General features: G+C 35.6%; 1 protein-coding gene across 1 annotated transcript; it reads left to right on the plus strand.

Moving 5' to 3' along the window:
- Positions 1–979: 979 nt before the first annotated feature.
- On the plus strand, positions 980–20,329 carry Tmem207 (transmembrane protein 207). The gene is made up of 3 exons (XM_087185988.1): positions 980–1,054; positions 10,653–10,914; positions 19,507–20,329. The coding sequence occupies exons 1-3, from the start codon at positions 980–982 to the stop codon at positions 19,611–19,613; spliced, it is 444 nt and encodes a 147-aa protein (XP_087042114.1). The 3' UTR covers positions 19,614–20,329.
- The last annotated feature ends 1,983 nt before the right edge of the window (positions 20,330–22,312 follow it).

The following is a 22,312-nucleotide window of genomic DNA, read 5'->3' on the forward strand; positions in this document are numbered from 1 at the left end:
TAATCCATGCACCTTAATGGCCAATTCAGAGCAGTAGTTTAAGTAACTAATATGGCTCATTTTTTTCTAATGCAATCTATTGTATGTGATCATAAGTGAGTTCATATATTAATTTGATTTGGATTTGGTGAACTATACTGGAGCTTGAACTATAATATGCTTCTTTGAAATTCTACATGTTTGGCTTCAAAATTGGCCCTTGGAAATATAAGATGTTTAAATGACATATATAATATATATAATATATATTATATATGTAATATATATAATGATTTATATATATCAGAGAAATGTTGTTTTCCCAATTTTTTTCTTTTACTCTCATTTTCCCTTTACAGATGAAACCTTAGAGATCTCTCCATATTAGCTGGTTTCTGTGACCTGCTTCCACCTTGAAAAACACCTTCTAAGATCAGCCTTGCAGCTTCCAAGTATACTGTTGAATAGATAAAACCATTTTGTATTTAGCCAGTTGTATTTTGACGGACTTTCCTCTCTCAGGGAATATCACTGTATATGATTATTTGTACCATTTGTAGGTACAAATAATCTATATCCACCGGACACATTTTGGAAAGGATAATTCTTGAACAAAGGGTATATTTTTAGTTTGATAGATTTCACCTAATTGTCTTCCAAAGAAATAATGCAGTCTTCTCAATTGTATATGAAAGGATGGTTCTCTGAGTCTACCCTTTCCTACCGCATTATCAAAGTTTGAACACTGCCAATCCAGTAATCTTAAACTCAAGGCTGGTTTAGACCTGGAAATGAAAATAATGTATAGAACAAAAAGAACAAGGAGGATCTGCAAAGGATAGAAAACTGAGTATATATTCCAAATGTGAGATTCTATGAAAAAAACAATTTTTTTAAAACTTGCACTTGAATTTTAAAATTTATTCAAGCAGTCAGCTAGCTATGCAAATCAACTTTAGAATCAGCAAAGTGCTATCTCTGAGTACATCATGAGTTAAGTATGTCTAGTTTCAGACCATTCAGTGTCACGTTAGTGATCTCGACAATGGGGACCTGGTGTTTGCAACTATTCCAGGTAACCATCTCTCTTTCTGGGAGATTGTCTGAAATAGTCTGAGAACTTTATTTGCTATAGATTTGTTTTCTGGGCAGCATCACTACTCTTGCATTTAAAAAATTTATTTTAAGAGAGTGTTACCAGCATCTTATAATATTTATTGGTCAGAGATATTGAAAACAAAATATTCATTACATTAGTCTTCTGTCTTCTTTATATTGTGCTATTGCTATTGAAATAATGTGATGCAAATTTAAGCTTTACTTCGCTTTGCTATGCTGTGAAACTTTTTAAAAATCAAAAATGCTATGAACAAAGAGCAAGGTGCTATGGCTGAATTAATTTAAGAAATGCTTACTGTTGCCTGCAACCATTCTGGATTTCAGTGCTGACTTATGTAGACAGAATCATTTTAGGTTTCCTTTTCCTTCTAATGCTTCAGCATCCCTTCCTGAACAATATCTGCATCCTTGTATCTGTGTTATTTCAGTGCTATATATCTGAAAGATTTAGACTCAAAACATATTAAGACTTCTCTTGCCATTTCCTGATAATGGAGAAATTTGACAGCTAATGCATTGGCAGTTAGGTGGTAATAATGAAATGCCATGTACTTTTTGCCGAGGTACAACACGTAGACAACACTAAGAGGTGGACTGAAAGTGAAATATAGGCTTTGCTTTTTTTTTTTTTAAGCAAGATCCCAAATGATTTCACCTACTCATAAATCTCAAAAATAAACTTTCTTACGGATAAAATTTGAATGGTCATTTTCCTCTGTTAGCATGCAAATCGATTTGCAGCATTCTAGCAAAAAAGAATGCAACTCATTTTCTGTGCTTATAAATTGTTCATTACCATGCTCTCTGATGTCCAATTCGTGGCTCCATCTGCAACTCCACAAATCTCTTTGTCCAGACAAACTTGGTAGTATAAATAGAAGGTGCTAAAGAGGAGGCATTTGAAATTAGGGGGAAAGTACATTTCTCAGTAAAAATCCCAAGTCTATCATTTAAAATTTTGTAACGTGGTACTTGTAGCTATATGTTATAGTTCAGGAGAATAAATGGTTCAATTGACCTCATCAACACTTCTATAGCTACATAACGGTGCCATTTAACGATTTTTCTCATACACAGAAAGATTCCCAGTTCATAGGTGGAAACAAACAAAGAAATATAAGCAAAGTCTCTAGAAAGAACTACTTTCTCTTCTTGTGATTGTGAGTAGGTGATGTTGTAATCTATAAGGGTCAACACAGAGAACTAAGATAATTTTTTAAATAATTAGGGCTTGAGATTTTTAAAGGTTATTTCTCCCTTTGTTTGATAAATAGAATATTGTGCCTCTCAACAGAATTTCATGTGATCTTAAAAGGAACCTGGTCTTTGAATAGTTTTAAGTTACCCTTCATGCCTAGCACCCATTACTACTAATAGGATTGATTTCTGTGTCCATATCCTGGGAACTTGGTTCATTTATGTGGAATTTCTTGTGGGTAATGAAACCCCTTCCTTAACCTAAAATAGGAAAATAAAGAGAAAGGGCAAGATGCACAAAAATTCTTTAGAGTAAGCAAAATCTGCCTACAAAGAAAACAAAAAATGGTTTTCAAATCTGCATACAGTGGTATGTTGGATAGGAATCTGATTCACAATATACATCTCCTGTCACTGGCGAAATTAAAAATCTACTCAGAGAATTTTTTTTCAATTAAAACTCTGCACCAACAATAAAGTATACTGAGCTTTTAATTAAAGTAAACAAATGAAAAGATGTAAATCCACAATGTCTCTAGGTACTGCTTGTATTAAAGGATTATACTGATGAGATGTTTGGATTTTATTGTTCTAAACATGTGTTTCAGTTGGTACACTCAGATCTACTGTGTGAAGAAAATGAAACATAAGTACATAGCCAGAGATTCTATGTTTTGACTTGCATTTAGAAATTCAAAGTATTAAAAATGTTCAAGATATTTGAAAAGCCTCAAAAGAGTTCCAAATGCTCATTGTGATCATGTAAGAAAAACAGAAGTGAATAGTTTTTAAAATGGAGATGGCTCACCCAAATTTCTCATTCCTCATTCTGTATTCTTTATTCACTTTTTCAAGTTAATCTCTTTTGTTGCATAATCTGATTGTTAACTAGTTATGGAACAATAAATAAATGCCTGCTTAATAAAGAACTCTGAAAAAGGCTACAAATGCCAGTTACATTATTTTCAGTATTGTTGATTATATTTAAATTTTCCTTATAATAAAGCACACTTTTATAACAAAAATGCAGATGGATCAATTTTTCTAAAGACAGGCAATACAATTTTTTTTCATGTACTTATTGTGCTACTTCTTTTGACAAGACTTTATTCAGTACAGTTTCCCAGTTTTGGATTGGGTCATTTGTTTGGGGGGATGCTAATTTTTTAGTCCTTTAAATTAGATATTTGTCCTCTGTAGAAGAATAGCTGGCAATGTTTTCCCCATTCTGCAGGTTGTTCATTTGCTCTGTTGATTGTTTCCTTTGCCTGCCATGCACAAGTATTTTCACAAAATTAAATATCACATTGTTCTCCTGTATTCTGGTTAGAAAATATGGTGAAATTTTACATTTTAAAATTATTATAATAGAAGATACAGTGCCACTAATTCCTCTCAAAATATTCCCCTGTCTTGAAACATACTTACCATTTTTGCCACTTTCTTGAGCAGTTCTAGAAGTCCTCTTTTGTAAGTGTCTTAGTTGCACTGTTGTAGCTGCCTCAATGTCCTGAATTTATTCAAACCATTTACCTTTCATGGTTATTTTGACTTTGAGGAGGAGCCACAAGTTGCATGGTGCCAGGTCCAGTGAATAAGGTGGATGAGAACACACCATAATGTTTTTATGAGCCTGACTGTCCACTGTTGGCAGCTGGCAGCAGCATTCACCATATTTTTGATCAAGATGTGTGAAAAGACTCATGAAAGAGGACTTCCAGAACTGCTTCACACTGTGGCAAAAATTACGGGATAAGTGTGCTTGAGCTGAAGGAGAAGTGTTTTGAAGTAAATTAATAGCAATGTCTCTTTTACTGCAGTCAATTTTTATTTGAACATTCACTGTAAATTTTGATCACTTCTAGTATATGAAAATCCTAAACTACAAGTAAATGAATGAGTAAAATAAAGAGAGGTGATAGGAAAGAAGAAAGTAGAATTTTTGGAGATCAGGAGGGTGTCCGGGGCAGGAGTATAATAAGAAAGAGGGAAGTAAAGGGAATAAAACGGATTAAGATATATATATGATATATATTAAAATATATATATATATATATATATATCCCCCAAGCAAACATGCACACACCAAAATGAAATGAAATGAGGAAATTCAATTTTCGTTATGATGGTCAGCTTTGTTAAACAAATAAGGGACTTGGTTTCTAGGTATTTTTGTTCAGTAAATTCCCCTCCCTTGAGGCTTAAGGGTGCTTTCGATTCATGAAAGAATCATGATGTCATCTACAGCTGCACCCACACTCGAAAGTCACAGTGATGATGAGAGAGGCATGTTTCTAGACAGTTCCATTTCAAATATGAGCAGATGCACCTACATTGTAACCTGTATCAGACATGCTTTTCAAAGTGCCTTTGATATGAATTATGTGAATAACTAATCACTTTTTCTTGCTTTTTGTGCTATAGATGTTAATGGCTCTCAATTAAATTCAGGGGATGGGGAGAAGTTACCATTAATGATGCTGCTGGTGATTAATGATAACTGTAATGCACTATGACTTAGTGCAAGTGTCAGAAAAGCACTTTTGTCAAGTGTTTTCTTCTGGCTGTAGCTCGCTCTGCCAGCCAGCTGTTTTCAATTATCATTGCCTATTACCCTCTAAGCCAGGGCCTCTCAGCACTGGCTGGAAAGTAAGAGACCAGGCCAAGCAGGATGCTTTCTTTGGCCCTGGAATCATTCACTCGTTTGTAGTGGATCATTTTACTGTTGACAATCTATTTTATTAAGTATTGTATGTGCTACTCTTTCAGCTTTTGCATGACTATTACTCTTCCTCTTGCAATAATTTTTGGACCTACTGTTCTGCTCTGTCTTTTGCTATTTCTGATAGAATGGAGATTTTGATTGTTTGTATATTTACCTGACTCTGGTCTTCATGGTCATCCTCATCTTACCTTCTTGCTTTCTGCCTTTCACTCAAAATAACAGAACACAGACATTCATAATTGGAAAGAATCTTAAATTTTCTAATCACTGTGGTAGGAATATATTCTGTTGAGAAAATGTTGACCTTGACAGTAGATCTTGGGGGCTACTAGCCTCCTTTTAGGGGGGAGAAACTGAAAACCAGAGAGAGATGGTAAACTGAGAGCAGGACTTCAGCTGGTCCTGAGCCATGACCTCTTTTCTGGTTACTTTGCTTTGCGTAAAAGTATCTGTCATATTTATCATTATTTTCCTCGTGAGTGAAAACCAGAAATTGCCTCAAAGCAAATACTTGTTAGCATGAAATAAGCCCAGAGAAGTCAAGACCATGGCTGAGACTGTAAGAAAGTAGTAAGTCTATTGAAAATACACACAATGTCTTGAATTTTTTGCACAAGATGGTGTTAGTAGGATGAGTATATAAAGAAAGGCCTGCTATTTTCTAAATCTATAAAGGCCCTACATCTATCTAATATTATCTTTATCTATATGTATTCTAGATTTTCAATTTAGAATTGTTTCTTTGAATTGAGACATTTTCTCTTTTTAAAATATGTTACCTGGCCTAGAAAATATATTCATTTTTGACCAATACTGCTATAAGAGAAGCTAGATTATAGGTAAAAAGATCCACAGGGTGGCCTAATCCAAATGTCCTCTAGAAATGAGAAACTTAAAGGGCTGTATTTGCCCAAGTTTCATGTGAAAAATTAAAGCATAAAAGGGAGCCTTGGATTAGAATGCAAGAGAATAGAAAAGGAAAAAAAAGAAAAATTTTAAGAGTAAAAGGTGGTGTAGGTTGTGGAGGCTGTAGTGGGAAGAAAGAATCTTCAATTAGCCAGAAATAATATTTTTTATTAATCAACTTCTGTGTTCTGAGAATATTGTGATGTATTTTCTATTTTTAAAAAAATCCAATCTATTATTGTTTCCATTTAAATTTGTTTTCAAACACCACAATCTGACTCCTTTTTTGATACCTAATGTCTTTATTTTAGTTTAATAACTACATTTTTAGCATGAACAATACATTACCTTGTTCTGTATAACATTTAAATATTATAAGTAATTTATAATCCATTCCTCTCCATAACTAATTATGATGAGATACAGTACATGTATTTACTTGAACAGAATGGCTTACAAAATGTTGATATTTTATGCATTTGCAGTAGTCTGTATTTAGTTGTATCAGTGAATTTCCTAATGATTTGCTACCACCTCACCTCATTCATTGAGGATAGACATTTTGTTGAAGAGGAGGAAATCAAGGAAGAAACAACACTTAGATTTGAACCCAGGACTGACTCTAAATTCTAAGTCTAGAATTTTAACCACAAGTCATATCGTAGAGCCAACATTTAATTCATTACATTTTTTGTGAAATACCTGAGGTATATATAGTTCACACATTTTCCTAGATGCTATGCAATTTACCATCGTTTTCTGGTTGACATGATTCGATAGCCATCACTCCCCCCAAATTATTGTAGCTGAACTGCACTTTGGCTTATCTTGAAGAATAATTTTCAAAAAGAACAAAACTCAGGAGATTTGCTATTCCATTTATCTTCAGAGTACATGGAAATATTATCCCTATTATTAACATTGTCACTATTGTTCCCTGTTTATGAATCTCATACTTAATTTTTCCCTAGTTTCAATTTGAGGAATAGTTGTACTTCTGGTGAGTAAAGGTGCCTTCTTTGTTCATTTTAGAGGACACCATGTACCCAATTTCCCTCACCCTGTTAACTGCTAGAAATCTTAAACCAGCTCTGGAGCTCAGTTCTAATTTTCTATGAAGGCTTTACTACATTTTGCTTACACACTGATCTCACCCTTGACTTGCTCTCTTTTTCTGAAACTCTCTGTGCTCTCGCGTCTATATATTTTTGTATTTTTAGTATTTCCTTACAGCGTGGTGGGACATAGGATATTGACTGCAGTCAGACTGCCGCATTCCACACTGTCATGTGAAGCTACAGCTAGGGTTTTGTTGCTAGTTTGGTAGAAAGCTCCGTGAACACACAACCAAACCATTTGCATTTAAAATCTGCTTCTGCCACTTCCAGTCATATTATTTTAGGAAAGTTACTTGTTTTCCATGTGTGGGTTTTCTGAATTGTATAAGAAGATTATAACAGTGTGGCCCTACCCTATAGTGTCATAAGTTTCAACACATGAAGCTATATTCCTGGATTAGAAGACTGCCCAGCACACAAAATACTGTCCTGTAGCATGGGAGAAAATAGGGCAGTTCTGCTTCTAGAACTGATCACATTAAGGGATTTATAATTTTAGGTCTGTGATTTCTCAGCACTGAGAACAATAAAGATCAACTTGCCTAACCATCCATGTAGAGCACAAATCATGTTCACGTCTTCCAAGTAAAGAAATGCCCTCATTTAAAATTTTAATAATTAGAATAGTGTTACAGTTCAGGCACTGTTTCTTAAGAACTCAAAATGTACTGCTGAAAAACTGATTTTGAGAAAGAAAAGGAAATAATGGTGAGGAACAAGGGAGTACATGGAGTCAGAAGTTCCATATTCTAGTTTCAGTTTCTTGACCACCTAGTGATGGCTCCACTTTCTATCTCAAATCCAGTATCAGTTGTAGACTGTGTAAACTCCTTAGGGTAAATAAATGATCCCACAGTTTCCAAAATCTTTGAAATTACAGGATAACTGCATTTCCTCAGCTCACTGTTCCAGGTCACCTTATTCTGCTCATCAGAACGTCCACCAGGGGGTGCACCGGGCTCAAATAGAAAATGAAATGTCAGTTCATTAGACAGCACTGAAAACAAAACTGGGTGGTTCAAAACTTGGACGAAATAAAATGAAGTTCTCAGCATTTAGAATGAATTTCAAGTTAAATATGTTTCTTTGAAATGAGAAAAAAGAATATCAGAGATTTACATATGGAGAAAGATGAAATGATGCATATTCCCAGCCATGGGTTTAGAGGCCAATGATCAAAAATAAGAATCTACTGCTTTTTATTAGGTCCAGACACCATGACAATTCTCCTACATTTATATCTTAACTATCACTATATTTTAAAGATCTTTATGCTTTAATAAAGTATTTTAATACTATCTAACTATAAAAAGTGATACTTATACATTATGAAAATTCAGTATTAAAAAGAAAAAGGTCCTTATAATACAATCTTTGTATGAAGTAAACCCTGTTGGAACTTTGGTGTAGATTTATGCTTAACTAATAGTTATTTTGGTGAAATCATAGTATTCATGTAAAATAATTTATACAAAGTAGGACTGAGCCCTCTAGTTTCTTTTACTCACCTAGACTTTTAATAATAAATGTAAATTCATTCTTTTTGATGGCTGGATAATATTCACTTGTAAGATGTGTCACTAATATATTTCAGAATCCTTTACTAATGGTCACTTGTCTTAGGATGCTTTTTAAAGTTATACTTTAGTTGTCATTTTTTCTCAGCCATTTGTATGTACAAATTATCTAGGTGCTCAAGGGGGAAGAAAAAAGCAAAAGAAACAAAAATAAGCACATACACCCTTGTTGTCTGATTTGTTTTCAGTGTTTGGGGTATGATATTTAAATTGACAGTTCATATTATGTTGAAAGGCCACTTCTGACTACCTCAATGATGGACATGATACACTACCTCCTGAGGGATATTGCAAGCAATAAATTAACCGATGTTTCTGAATGCTTGCAAGATGAAAATTACTAGGTGTTATTTTAACAATGACCAAAGAAGACATGATCAAGTCTACCCACATCCGAGAAGGTTATCAGGCTGGAATGCACAGGTTTATCCTATTCAATCCCAACATACCTTATCAGTAGTTCATATGGAAGAAATCCATCCACACATAGCCAATGCCCCATATGTCCACACATAGTGAAGGGCTTGGAGATGCAGAACACATTCATCTCCGCCCTTGGTGAGGTAAACCTACTGTGAGCTTTGTTTTGGTGTCATCTTTTTGAGCTAATTTCCGGAATGACTGAGTTCTGCTTAAGCACACAAATGATTGTTCATTCTGAGTGATCAACTTCTAACTCCTTTAAGAGACATATTTGTGGCCACGTGCTCATTCTAGTCTAACTTCTTTTGTTGCCACTCATTCAACCTGAAAGGAACAAATTGTCCAAAGCTTGTTATTCTCTACCAAGATATTAAAGATTAACAGAGATTATAATCCTTCCCTAGAGAATCGGGATTGCAAAGGACTCCAGATATGTGGATAAACAGAATGGTGGAATGCTTATCTGCCTAATTTCTACCACATGTTGGCCCTAAAAAGTTAGTCACTACCTTCTCATCGCACAAAAGTATCTGCAATTCTAGAATCAAACCTATTACAGTAAAGTTATCTATTTAACTATCTAACAGTTCAAATTTACCTGTATTCTCAGTGTCTTGAACAGAGTGGGTAAAGGGCAAACTTCTGCTGGTTATGGTGGGAGAAGATGTGTATGTGTTGTGCTGGGGAGTAAGTAGGTAATTATTCTGGGGAAATAAATGTAGTGAGTACACATTTTATGGTCCCAAAGAAACAGGATTTTGCCATCTAGAGTGCCAGTACTTACTCTTCTTCCCTTATTTCCAGGTGTGTAAATTGTAATGATGGACATCCTAACGACTGGCTCATCTGGTAAGGATATCTGCAATTTATTTCGTAAACCACAAGGTGTTATATACCCACTTGTTTTCCTTAATAATCTGAAAAAAATGTATGAAGTTATACAACATACAGAAATTTTAAGGGTCCTATAAAGCACTCTCTATAAAAACAGTGCTTAGATTGTTGGCCAGTGTTTTCTTTAAAGTATATTTAACAGAAAATTTAACTGTATGTAAGAATAAAAATGTATTCTGGAGTCGGAGAAGATTGATGGTAAAATGAATGTTTTTTCTCTTGGAATTTTTCTCAATGATTCCTCCACTGATTTCATTTCTGGCTATGCAAGATACACATAATAAGCATCCACCTCTTTTATAAGATAGTCCCTCAGAAATTTTAAGACATTCGTTATAACTTCCTAACTCAAGACTTTCGTATTTTTCCAAGTTGAATATTGTGGATTGCATCAATTAGAGAATGAGCTGCTTACAGGTGGAGACTCATCTTTTCAATGTTTGAATTCTGACTGTAAAATCTAAAGTATGTTCACTTATTTAAATAACAAGTTGAATGGATGGATGGGAAGCTGCATGGGAGGAAGGTGGAAGGAATAGAGGGACAGACAGAGAGAGGGAGGGAGAAAGCAAGGAGATACTTTTTAGAATAACTCCGATTTCCAGGAAGAAGTAGTTATCTCCACTTGGTAAGACCAACCCTCCCTGAGGGGAGCCACACGGCGGGAGGGCTCAGTAGCCATCTTTAGTAGGAGAGATTCATTAAAGAGGTCAGCATCCTGATTTGCCTGCACCTAGCCTCACTGAGTCCTTGTCCACTTTCCAGGGAGTAACAGAAATTTTTAACTTTCCACGTGGTCCACCTCACTTCTGCCCTGATACTTTTGGCATCAGGTTATTGCTTCTGGTTTTCTTCATGGCTTTTGTCTGTGGAGTGTTGCTCTTTTGTCTCCATCACTGGCTGAACAGTCACCAGACTGATCCCTCAAGAAGCGCCATGGCTGTTTTTGCTGTTGGAGATTTGGGCACCAACTGTGGTGAGTTCTCTGCATACTTCGGGACCCTTCTGTGAAACCTTGGAGAAGTCTCCTCTGCAATGCAGATTTTTGAACTTCAAATAAGATGTGGCTTGTGGGAGATGGAAAGAAGTGCTCTGAGGAGTGAGAAAATGTCAGAAGAAAGGAAAACTGTCTTAAGGAACTGATTCATATTTTAGTATGAGTGTAGAAACTAAAGAGATTCCAGGTGAGTGGCAGAGCTTAACGTGCAGAAGAACACTGCTGAGCTTTTGACATCAAGCTCTCCTACCCTGTATTCGTACTCTTATTTCCCAAGCACTCTATGACTCCCTTAAGTCATCTGAATTCACACTGAGCTATACTTTCCAGAATGCTGCTACTGCAGGGTCTAAAATCACTAGAATTGGGCAGGGAAGTGTCAATCCTTAGTTTTTTCTCTCTGAACACACTGAGAACACCCAGATGCCCCTCCAACCAACCTCCTCTCCCCCAAACCATATCCCTCCCACCAGTTCCCAGTTTGCACAAGGAAGTAAGAAATACAGAAATAAGAGCACTTTGAGTTATTTGTAGCTTTGAGGCCTCACTGTAAGTGGACAAAAACAATCACTTCCTGGTTTCCAGAAAGCTACAGTGGCTGGGTGAGCCTTTCAGGTTAAACATGGTCCTGTTGCAGAAATTGTATATAAATTTCTGTCTCGGGCATCACATTGCATATCACATTTACCTCAAGAGTGCTTGGTAAAAATTAACAGCTGCCTTGCAGCAATTTAGGCCCACATGAGATTTCCAATGTTTGGAACAAGGTGTGCTTTGGGAAAAACTAACAAATAATAGTAGAGTAAAAATAGTCTAAAATGTTTATGTCCAACCTTTTGGCTTGCCTCCTGCTGCACTGAATGAAGAGGAATTGTCTTTAGCTACATGTAAAATATGATATAGTCAATGTATATATGTAACAAAACTTGCTTTGCTTTTTGTATTTGTTATTACAAACCTTAAAAAAGAGGGCAAGCAGCCCTTGGGCTGTAGTTTAGACACACTTGAAAAATTTAATGATTATTTTCATTATTGGCCTTTTTCTCCAAAAAAAGTCATTTAAAGAGAACATGACATTATCAGTTTGGGAAATGGTTATTTTTGGAAGGACAATTAAATTCTATAATGACAATAGATCTTTCTCCTACAGTCAAAGACACTTTTCATGGAGCATACAGGGAAACAGGTCACTGGCCTTCTAACAAAATATACTTGTCAAAGAGATTTACATGGCAACATTGGTCTATTTTCCTTTATTTAACTAAAGAGAGTTATAAATGTGATTATGTCCTCTTCCTCTTCCTTGCTTTTCTGAAGGGGAGCCTCAAGCTATCTTCTTACTCTAAAGAAGATTGTTTTATTAGACTGCATTAAATCTTAAACGAAGTCTATTTCTAATTTTAAGCATATTATTAAGCTACTTTTGCCATTACAATCTTAAAGCAGTTTATGTGCCACAGTTACAGCCCTATGTGTCCTAATATTTTTCAATTTTCTGTGTGGTGGTTTCCAGATATGCTCCTGAATTTGACTGAATTATCCTAAATTGGTGTGAGATAAGGCAGCAAGGTTGATCCATTGCCTTGACAATCTGGATATAATGGCATTTAGTGCTGGGCATTCTCTACATTATCCCAGAGTCATTATGAACTGGAAAACAACTTTGATGGAATTATTTTTAAATAATAATATAGTCACAATTTATTTCATATCTCCCAAATGCTAGGCAGTAGACTGAGACTTTTTAGATATTATCTCTATTTAGAAAGTCATCATTATTTCTCTTAGAGGATATTTCTTCCTTCTTTCCCTCTTCTGGGAAAATAAGTCAAACTGTCCAGAAACTGGGATACCTATCCAATTAAAGATTTAGAAAGGCACATCCTGGCCATGAAGGACAGCTTCGTATTCTGAACATTAAAATATTTCCACTTAGTGACTGCTTAATGGTATGGATTATGTTCTACAATTTTCATTCCTGTCCTCATTCTGTCCTTTCAATCCTACTGGTTTAGCTTCTGGATCTTATTTTGCTGAAAAAAACATTTAAACTCTTCAAAAATCTCTCATCTGTTGTTATCCAACCTGGAGACCAGGGGCTCAGTTAGCTGCCCCTCCCAGTTTATCTTTTCTTTCACCTACTGCCCATCACCCCTTCTGCCCACAGGGCACTCAATATGGTTATAAAGCAACAAATAGCCATTCACATAGTCCAATGTGACTGTCATCCTCGAGTTGTATTTTTAGGCACTCAGTTTCTCCATTCCAGAAAACACGAATTTAGAAAGTGGTACATTCTGGGATCCTGGGACATTTCTTAGCTAGTGATTTCTGGAAATAAATTCCAGTGAGTTAATATTTTGATGCAGTCTGAAACCTGGGACCACATTGGACTTAATTTTCTGGCCAGATTCTATTACACATTCATCTCTTCTAGGGCCGGGGATTTAGCTCAGTGGTTCCAGTGCCCGCCTCACATTCATTTCTTCAGACAAATGATTCCGACCTAGTATTTCTATAAGAAGGATTTTCTCTCCAAAGTGAAGGTAGAGAACCACCCCAGGATCTTTATGTGGCTACAGAAAGAGATGAGGGTCAAAACCATAACATCTACTTCCAGGAGTCCCACAGAATATGTGCTTATAGCTTGAGAGCTATTCCAGCCACAGAAAGATTCATGGGTCTACACTGAGATTATGGGCCTGTCCTTTTCAGTTTTCATTACAACCACTATTTAGAAGAGAGAGAAAATTGAGAAAACACTTGAATGCCATTGGTGACACTTTAGAATATGAAACAGCCTCTGGACTTCCTGCCATCTTTTACACACAAAATGGAGGACACGATGTTCCCTCCAGAATACAAAATGTGGGAAATGGATCATTTAAAACATTTTAATGCAGACACTAGATTTGATATATTAACCTTCGGTTCCTCCCAGACCTTTATTTTATTTTTTCAAAAATTATTTCCTTTTAATATCACTACTTGTTGAACATATTAGTTGAAATATCTCTGTTCTTCTGACCAAAAGGTCAGAGGTTTCACTCTCAGGATCTCATGGAAGCTGCCCTCAAAGGAGAAGAGCCAAGAGAAAAATTTTGGCTACATATCAAGGGCTGGAGTTGACAAAACTTTACTAACATTAAAATATATAAAATAAGCCACTTGTCTTCATAGCAATTCCTGCCAATATCACATGGCTCGGGATGCAAATTATCTTGATTAGAAATATTGAAGAGAAGAAAATAACCATTTGGTTTAGCATATTGGTGCATCTCAATCTCTCATGAGACTTCAGATCCGGGAAAGATCCTTGGGAACTCAGCCAAATATTCTAGGTCCTAAGAGCACCTGGTCAGTGTTTATGCCTTTTCACAGTACCCAACTGATTAGTGCACAGATGGTTTGATCTTTCTTTCCTTCATAGCATCTCTGGTTTTGAGTGGTAGATTCTAGACTCAGGTTTTCTCTAAATAACCACTAAGTTCAATAGAAGCAATCCTGATACCTACCTGAGCTCAATCATCACCTTCTCTGTCCATATATGATATCATGGCTCCCTTTATCCTCCAAAAAGGAAGAAATGGTCCTGCTGAATGGTACTCCCTATTTTAAGCTTACTTGTATACCCTGTTACACTTGTATGCTTAAGTCCTAATGCCGAGGCAATAGGAATATGATTGTATTGAAGACAGTTTCTAAAAAGCTAATTTATTTAAAATGAGGTAATAATGGTGGGTGTTAATCCCATATCTCTAGCATCTTTATAAAAAGCGGAGATCAGGGTACAGACAATCACAGAGAGAAGCTTTCATGAAGACCCAGGGAGATGATAGAGCTATCTGCTGGCCAAGGACAGAGGTCTCAGAGAAACCAGCCCTGCTCATACTTGATCTTGGCCATCCAGACCCCAGAATTGTGAGCAAATAAATTTACCATGTCTGTGGTACTTCGTTATGGTAGCTCTAGTAAACTAGCACACTCTACTTGGTGTGGTGGTGAGGAGGAGGAGGAAGAAGAAAAAAAATAAAAGAAGAAGGAAAAAGAAATTTATTTAATTTATACAAGCTCTAAAATCGTCTTATTTTTTCTGCTTCAGTCCTGCTTCTTGTCCTAAACCCAAACACAGTACCTCTTATGTAGTGTCTCTTCCCTCATCCTCCTTTCCCACCCACTTATCTTCTGGATCATTTTCATCCTTACTGTCTCTACTACAATCCCAGAAAATATCCACTCCATGCCCTTAAGGCTTCTTGATGGGATCATCCATGAATTAATTTCTGAATTCTTTTTGCTTCTCTTCTTTTACCCATCAAACACTAACTATTCTAGTAATATTTAGGTGTTTTTTCCTAGTACCTATATTAGGGGTAAAATCTTGGTGCCTTATTTATTTTAATATATGCCTTTGGAATCCCCCCTAATTGATAACTCAAAAATAATTACAACTTTTCCCACACCCCCCCAAATAATAGAAATAGAGAGCTCGAATATACACTGGGCCATCGAAAATGATTTCTTAAAGGGCGATATGCAGTTTTTTAATAAAGGTGGGAAACAAGGACAGACAATTGTTAGAATTCTCATGTAACCACATATGTCTTAATTTGTGCATATTATTTGCAGATTATAAGCCTTTGCAAGACACAATGAAATAGAAATTACAAGTGATTTGAAACAGAAGGAAAAAACCCCCTATTTTTTGATTAGGTTCATTGTTTTGTTGAAAGTCTGTGTTTGGAAAGTAGATAATGTCAAAGAATTTTAAAAAATATTATGAAAAGCAAAAAGTATTTATTTTAACTGAGAAGAAGGATAAAAGTAAGATTTATTAAAAATAAGATTGTGAGGCTGAATAAATTCCCACGTTCATGAAGAAGGAGGCATTTAAAGATAATAAAGAGAAATAACTTTGGCATCTTGGAGATGAACAAAGGACAAAGAAAAGAGAGTTACAGCCCATCCCCTTGTTTGCCCATATTTTAATGAAAAATTGCAAATTGCTGTAAAATCTATCAAGGTTCCTTTGCCTGAATGCCATGTTTTCTGTGGATTGGGGCTGTGAGTCCTCTTAGGCCTGAGAAGGTCATCTGGCTTTTCTGAGGGGACAGCCTGTGGAGACACTTATCTTGGGGACCCTCATTGTCACTTAGCTTCTCGAGGCTGGTGTCGCCTCTAGTGCTGCCCTGGAACTATCCATTCTCCCTGACCCCATTTCTTCTGCAATCTCAGAGATAATCTTCCCTTTCTCCTATTTCAGAGAAAATAGAAATGCTGAGTGCAGCAGTGATTACGTGAGAGTGCCTGGAGCTGACAGGGGAGGAGGGCTGGAGAGAGGTAACAGGAACAGGGCCTCATATATTCCACTCTGCTCTCCCTCCTGGTCTCTTAATCTTCTCTTGTTTTAGGATCCTTTAGCTATCTTCTCTCTGTGTTTTATGTCCTACATTTAAATAACCTGTGGCTTATTTTAAGTAAGGAAAGAGGGAACATTTCATTCACACCTGCTTGTGGAAAGGCACCCTAATAGTAAGCACTCCTGTTACTTTAGCACTATTTACTATGAGCCATGCTTTTGATACCTCAAATCTCATTTATTCTTTCCTACAGTTCTATGAGGGGTTAATGATCACCCTTTAACATTGTGCAGTTGAGGAAATGAAGGTATTAGCAGATTAAGAAGCAGAGATAGTTAGGCATGGAGGCATATGTCTAAAATCCCAGCATTTTGGGAGGCTGAGGCAGGAGGATCACAAGTTTGAGCCCAGTCAGGGCAACCAATTAAATATAACAAAGGGCTGGGGGTGCATCTCAGTGGGAAGACTCTGTGTTTAATCCTCAGTTCTGTGCAAAGCAAACAACAACCATCAAGGTAATAGTAGAACTATGACTCAAATTGAGAAGTTTTAGCAACTTCATATGTGAGAAATGGATAATATAAAAAAAAAGAAAAGAGGACAAAGAGAAAAAGCATGTTAAAAGGTCAAATCTGTTGAAATTATTCTTAATAATGTGGGAAATCTAAACTCTGATTTTAAAACTCAGCAGTTAGTGTATTGGTTTTACAAAATTGAACTATAAATTTCAATACCCTAGCTAGCAGTTCTTGCAAAACTAAAGAACTTTTGTAGACATATTAAACTGAGTTCTCTTGGGTTCTTAGCTTGTTGAAAGATAAAAAATAATGTCTACCTTTCCTAGCCACAATCATATGAAATCTTATGTAAACAATTTTTGAAAAAAATTGGGAACTGATAAATGTTCCATTTCACAAGCTTCCGAGTACATTGGCATAGTTAGGTTTATCAATCAATGCCTTATGGTTTTCATGTCAAGTTTAAGGGAAACCACTAAATTCCAAGTAACAAGATAATAAAACTATCCTGCCACAGAGAGCTACTGTTAAGATTATATCACCTTGAGCATGATATTGATAATGGCAACAGTAGAAATGCATTGGAGCTAGCACAAATTATAAATGTGTAGAGTCAACTGGTCAAGCATTTCCAGGTGGAAAGACAGCTAAGTTATCATTGAATTTGTACTGACATGCCAGGAGCAGTCTGCCAGGAAAATAGTCAGTGTTCAGTATAAGTATTTACAATGAAAGAGATTTTGAGGGCCAGTGTGTTTAATCTCTGTACAAGCCCTGCAGAATTAGCTGATTTCAGCCTAAATCTGTGAACTGAAAAAGACTTTACTTCCATGATATTCATTATTGAATAATTTCTATGAGTTAATAATGATAATGACTAAATCATTATTTAACCATTACAATAGGATAGAAGAGGAAATTATATCATAAATAATATCGCTAACATATTATAGTGTTCTTATATAATGATGATAATACTAATAAGCCTTTACTGTGTGACCGGTCTCATCCTAAACACTGCACACTCACTTGATCTTACTTTTATAGAGGTAGATACTATCATTATCCTTTTATTACATAAGAGGAATATGGAGTCAATAAATATTATACAATATACTAGGAGTGCATTATTGAATTAAATAAGTAACTTGCTAAGAAAAATACTGAACCAAAAGGAGAGACATATTCTAAATATAGCTTTACCCTTCACATATGATATTAACATTTGAGTAATTATACTTTGCTATGAGGATCAGCAAGGTAAGAAATAAGCCAAATAAAAATGTGGGAAAATATGTCATTCTAAATTATCATTCTCCACACCAAAATAACCATTTTGAGTAATCTACATATGGAATCCAGAGATACAACTAAGGCCAAACAAGTAACAACTCTTGAAATTCATTTGGTAGTTTTGGCATGTTCTTTGGAATCTTCCCAATGGTGTCAAATCTTAATCCTTTACAGAAGGAAAGCAATCATCTCCTATTAAAGAACAGATGGAATATATTTTGGGCTTTTCAATCCATGTGATCTTTCTGGGGTCTGCTCACCTCCGCTACTGTGGATCAAAAGCAGTCACAGGCAGTACATAAATGAATGTGCATGGTTGTATTCCAATTACATTTAATATACAGAAATAGTCAAGGCTGGATTTACTTCAAGGCCCTAGTTTCTTCTTTAAATGTGAATTGATATAATACTCTAGTTTCTCTTCTGATTGTATAAATCTTTTGCCTTAAATATGAATTGATAGTTATCAATATTGTTTTGGAATGGAGCAATCAAAATCATTCAAAGTCAGGTAAAGATCCAAGTTTAAACATATGAAGAGAAATGGTTTTAAAAATTACTATTGATTTTCTCTGTGACTCAAAAATAATCTCTCAAGGAGATACTAATAGATTTCCAACTTATTGGAATAAATTTAAGGTCTCTCAAGGTGACCAGTTTATGGAAGAAAAGGCTTTCTAAAAAAGTGTTCAATGACATTGTTGCACCTAACTGAAATGAAGAATTTTTATTTCAAAGTACTTGTTTTAAATTTTGGAATGTCTTCTCATTATTGTGCCTATATATTTTAAATATAAAATTTCCATCATGTGGGCTGGGGATTTAGCTCAGTGGTTTCGCCGCTTGCTGCGCAAGCTCAAGGACCCGAGTTCGATCCCCGGTACCAAAAAAAAAAAAAAAAAACCCAAAAATTTCCATCATGTATCTAAAATTTTTATTATTATTGGAAGGAAATCTTTAAAGCCATTATTTAATTTAATTTCAGTTCACAAACATAAATATAAAGCAATGCAATTTAGAATATGATATTTCAATGTTTCTAGTAAGACTGGCATTTCCCATGATGGGAGCCTTAACTAAAATGCCATGAGTGTTTAAAAGATTCTTCTTTTGTGATCTACAGTACACTAAAAGTATTCTTTCTAGTTTTAGTTACTAAATTGTAAATTTCCTGATGGGTTAGCCAATGATGACATAATCAATCTAGTTGAGGAAATTTTCTTCCTAAAGTGACTAAACTATCACTGTAGAGAGAAAGATGGTTATACATTTTTTTTCTCAAGGGCACAAATAATTTCCTCTTTCTCCAGTGATTAAGAAATGCCAGATTTCATCAGTCAGTTCTTGTGATTCTTTTCTATGCAGACTAGAACGATTACATTTTCTATTTTTCTTTCCAGGTACAGAAGCAGCTGTGAATCCCACTGTTGGATTTCACTTTCAAACTCAAAACCCAGAACATCATCCTGTTTCACATTTTGGCACATTAAGCCCTTCACCTTCATAGGAAGATGTTCTAAAATCTGAATCATCAACTAGAAATATTAGAAACAGCTGCAATTTTAAACCATCAATTTAGGTACAATTCTTTTATTTAGTGGGAATTCCTAAAACTCTATTAATATAGTCTGAACGGGAAGAATAGATAAAAGAATGGATGTAGGAAAGAGTTTTATTCTTGGAGATGTTTTAAGAATGAATTAGTAGACCCTTGATATTTTTCTGCTGTGTTATATTTTTACAAGCAAGTAAATATTTCTTCATTAGAGCTCAAAGAGACAGGAATCAGGTGAGGTTGGAATCACCTCCGTTTAAATTTAAGATTTCTCTGTATTACACAAATGCTATTCTCTGCCCCCAAATTTCCATCTCTATCTGACTTCTTTCCTAACACAGTGTCAATAGCAATCATCACAATTTAACAATAGCCTAAGCAGAAATTCAGGCATGTTCCATACTAGAACCAGAAAGATAAAATGTTTGAGTTAGGATTAAAGGGGAGATAGGATAAAAAATTAAGTTTCAAGTTGAAGAGGGAAGCAAACATGAAGAAGAGGAAGTGATCACAAATTTCATGCCAAGAAGTTTTATTCCTTAGTTCAAGGAGGGAGAAATTGTAGACAGGAGCCGAAAGCAATTGCTTAAGACATGAAGCATGTGTAATGCCAGTGTGGGAAGAGAGAGGAGAAAATTCCCATTTTTCTTGTGTCATTGTGTTTTCCAGAAACTACAGTTTCTCTCTAGTCCCCTGAGGCTTGGTATAATGAGAAACTCTGGCATAGATATCATTGTTCTCATTGAGGACTCTGACTGCAGATGTAGTAATAAAATCTTTACAAGGGACCTTTGGGCAGTGGAAGAGTAGGGAAAAAACTCCATTTCAGTTGCCACGTGGTATCCAGTAAATTTCTTGTACAAAACAATTGACATATCCAATTGGTCATCAATAGATCTGAGATTCAGCTTGGCCAAACTTAGCTCCTAATCTTTTCTCAATTCTGTTTCAGCGAAACCTCACTCAGCTAATGATGTGTCACCCTTTCTGTGACTCAGGTTAAAGAACTTGAGTATTCTCTTTATGTTATTTTCTATGTCCCTTCATTCAGGAAGGTTTGTTGGCTTTACTCTTTTTTTATTATTATTAAATTCTTTTATTGGTACATTGTAGGTATACAACACAATTACATTTCTCATTGGGAACTTGTACCTTTACATAATGCATCTTAGTTCTTATTTTTCCCCATTCCTAGCCCTCCCTTCACCCCCTCCACCCTTCCCTATTTACAAAGACTTTATTTCCATTTCTCATCATTTTTCCTTTCCCTTCTTTCCTTTCCCCTGCCCCTCCCACTACCCCTACCCCTTTGGATCTTTTCTTCCTAATTTGCATTATCCATTATTCATTCTAATCATTGGTACATTTTAGGTATACAATATAATGACATTCATCATTGGAAATTTGCACCTTTACATAATCTCTCTTGGTTCTTATTTTCCACCCTTGCCCAGCCCTCCCTTCAACCCCTCCATTCCTCCCTATTTACAAAGATTTTGTTCCTATTTTTCCATTTTCTCATATTAATCCCATTCCCTTCTATCCTTTCCCCTAGCCCTCCCACTTCCTTCCCCTTTGCCCCTTTTCTTCCTATTTCACATTACCTATTATACATTTAGTCCTTATTTACACTTTCAGTTTCTCACACCAGAGAAACTATTCGTTATTTATACCTGTGTGTCCTATTTATTCCACTTAAGAGTATCGGATGTTGGCTCTACTCTTAAAATATGTCTGAATTCTCCGGGTTCTCTACCTACTATATCTCTAGAAAGACATTCAGCATCATTCAGTTCTTGACTGCAATAGCATCTAAACTGGTCCATTTTCTCCTGCCTTTGCCTCCTATTTTTAACTTCTGATACAGTAGTAAGAGTAATCTTTTACATATACTTTTTAAGAGCAGTTTGATGTCCACAAAAATATTGAGCAGGAGGTGTGGCTTTTTCCAATTTAGCTCACCTTTATACATGTATATACTCCATTGTTATCAACATCCTTCCCAAGCAGTCCATTTGTTAAAACTGATAAAACTTCACTGACGTATTACATTACACGGAGTCCTTGGTTAATATTAAGTTTAATTCTTGGTATTGTAAATTCTATGGGTTAGGCAGGTTCATAAAGCCATGTATCCACTATCATGGTATCATATCAATACCCGAATATACCCTTTGCTCTGCTTACCCAATGTTCGCTCCTCTCCAACTCCTGGCAACGATTGGCGGTTTTGATGGAATATCATATAGTTGGAATCAGATAGTACCTAGTCTTTTCAGTTTGGTGCCTTTGTCTTTGTGATATGTATGAGATCCAACTATGTCTTTTCATCACTTGATACTCTATGTCATTTCAGTGCTAAGTAAGATTCTATTGTCAGATATACAGCCATTTATTCATCAGTTTACACACTGAAGGACATCTTGGTTGTTTCTAAATTTTGGCAATTAGGAACAAAGCTGTTATTCACATCAATGTGCAGGTTTTTCTGTGGGATTATGTTTTTAATTCCTTAGGTAAATACCAAGAGCAGGGTAGTAGGATTGCCCATTTAAATTTTAACAAATTGCCAATCTTCCAAGGTGATTACACCATTTTGTAGTTCATACTGTAATGAATGAGAGAGCCTGTTGCTTCACATCCTTTCCAGT

This window comes from Heterocephalus glaber, unplaced genomic scaffold, assembly GCF_053883595.1.
Source record: "Heterocephalus glaber isolate CG9 unplaced genomic scaffold, H.glaber_assembly_v1.0 deba00001504, whole genome shotgun sequence".
Classification (NCBI taxonomy): Eukaryota; Metazoa; Chordata; class Mammalia; order Rodentia; family Bathyergidae; genus Heterocephalus; species Heterocephalus glaber.

Excerpts from the sequence above, each read along its gene's own strand:
- Tmem207 (XM_087185988.1), top strand. The coding sequence starts at position 980 with ATGTCTAGTTTCAGACCATTCAGTGTCACGTTAGTGATCTCGACAATG. Across the intron at positions 1,055-10,652 it reads GGTGTTTGCAACTATTCCAG|CATCCTGATTTGCCTGCACC; the intron begins GTAACCATCTCT and ends TAAAGAGGTCAG. Across the intron at positions 10,915-19,506 it reads AGATTTGGGCACCAACTGTG|GTACAGAAGCAGCTGTGAAT; the intron begins GTGAGTTCTCTG and ends TTTTCTTTCCAG.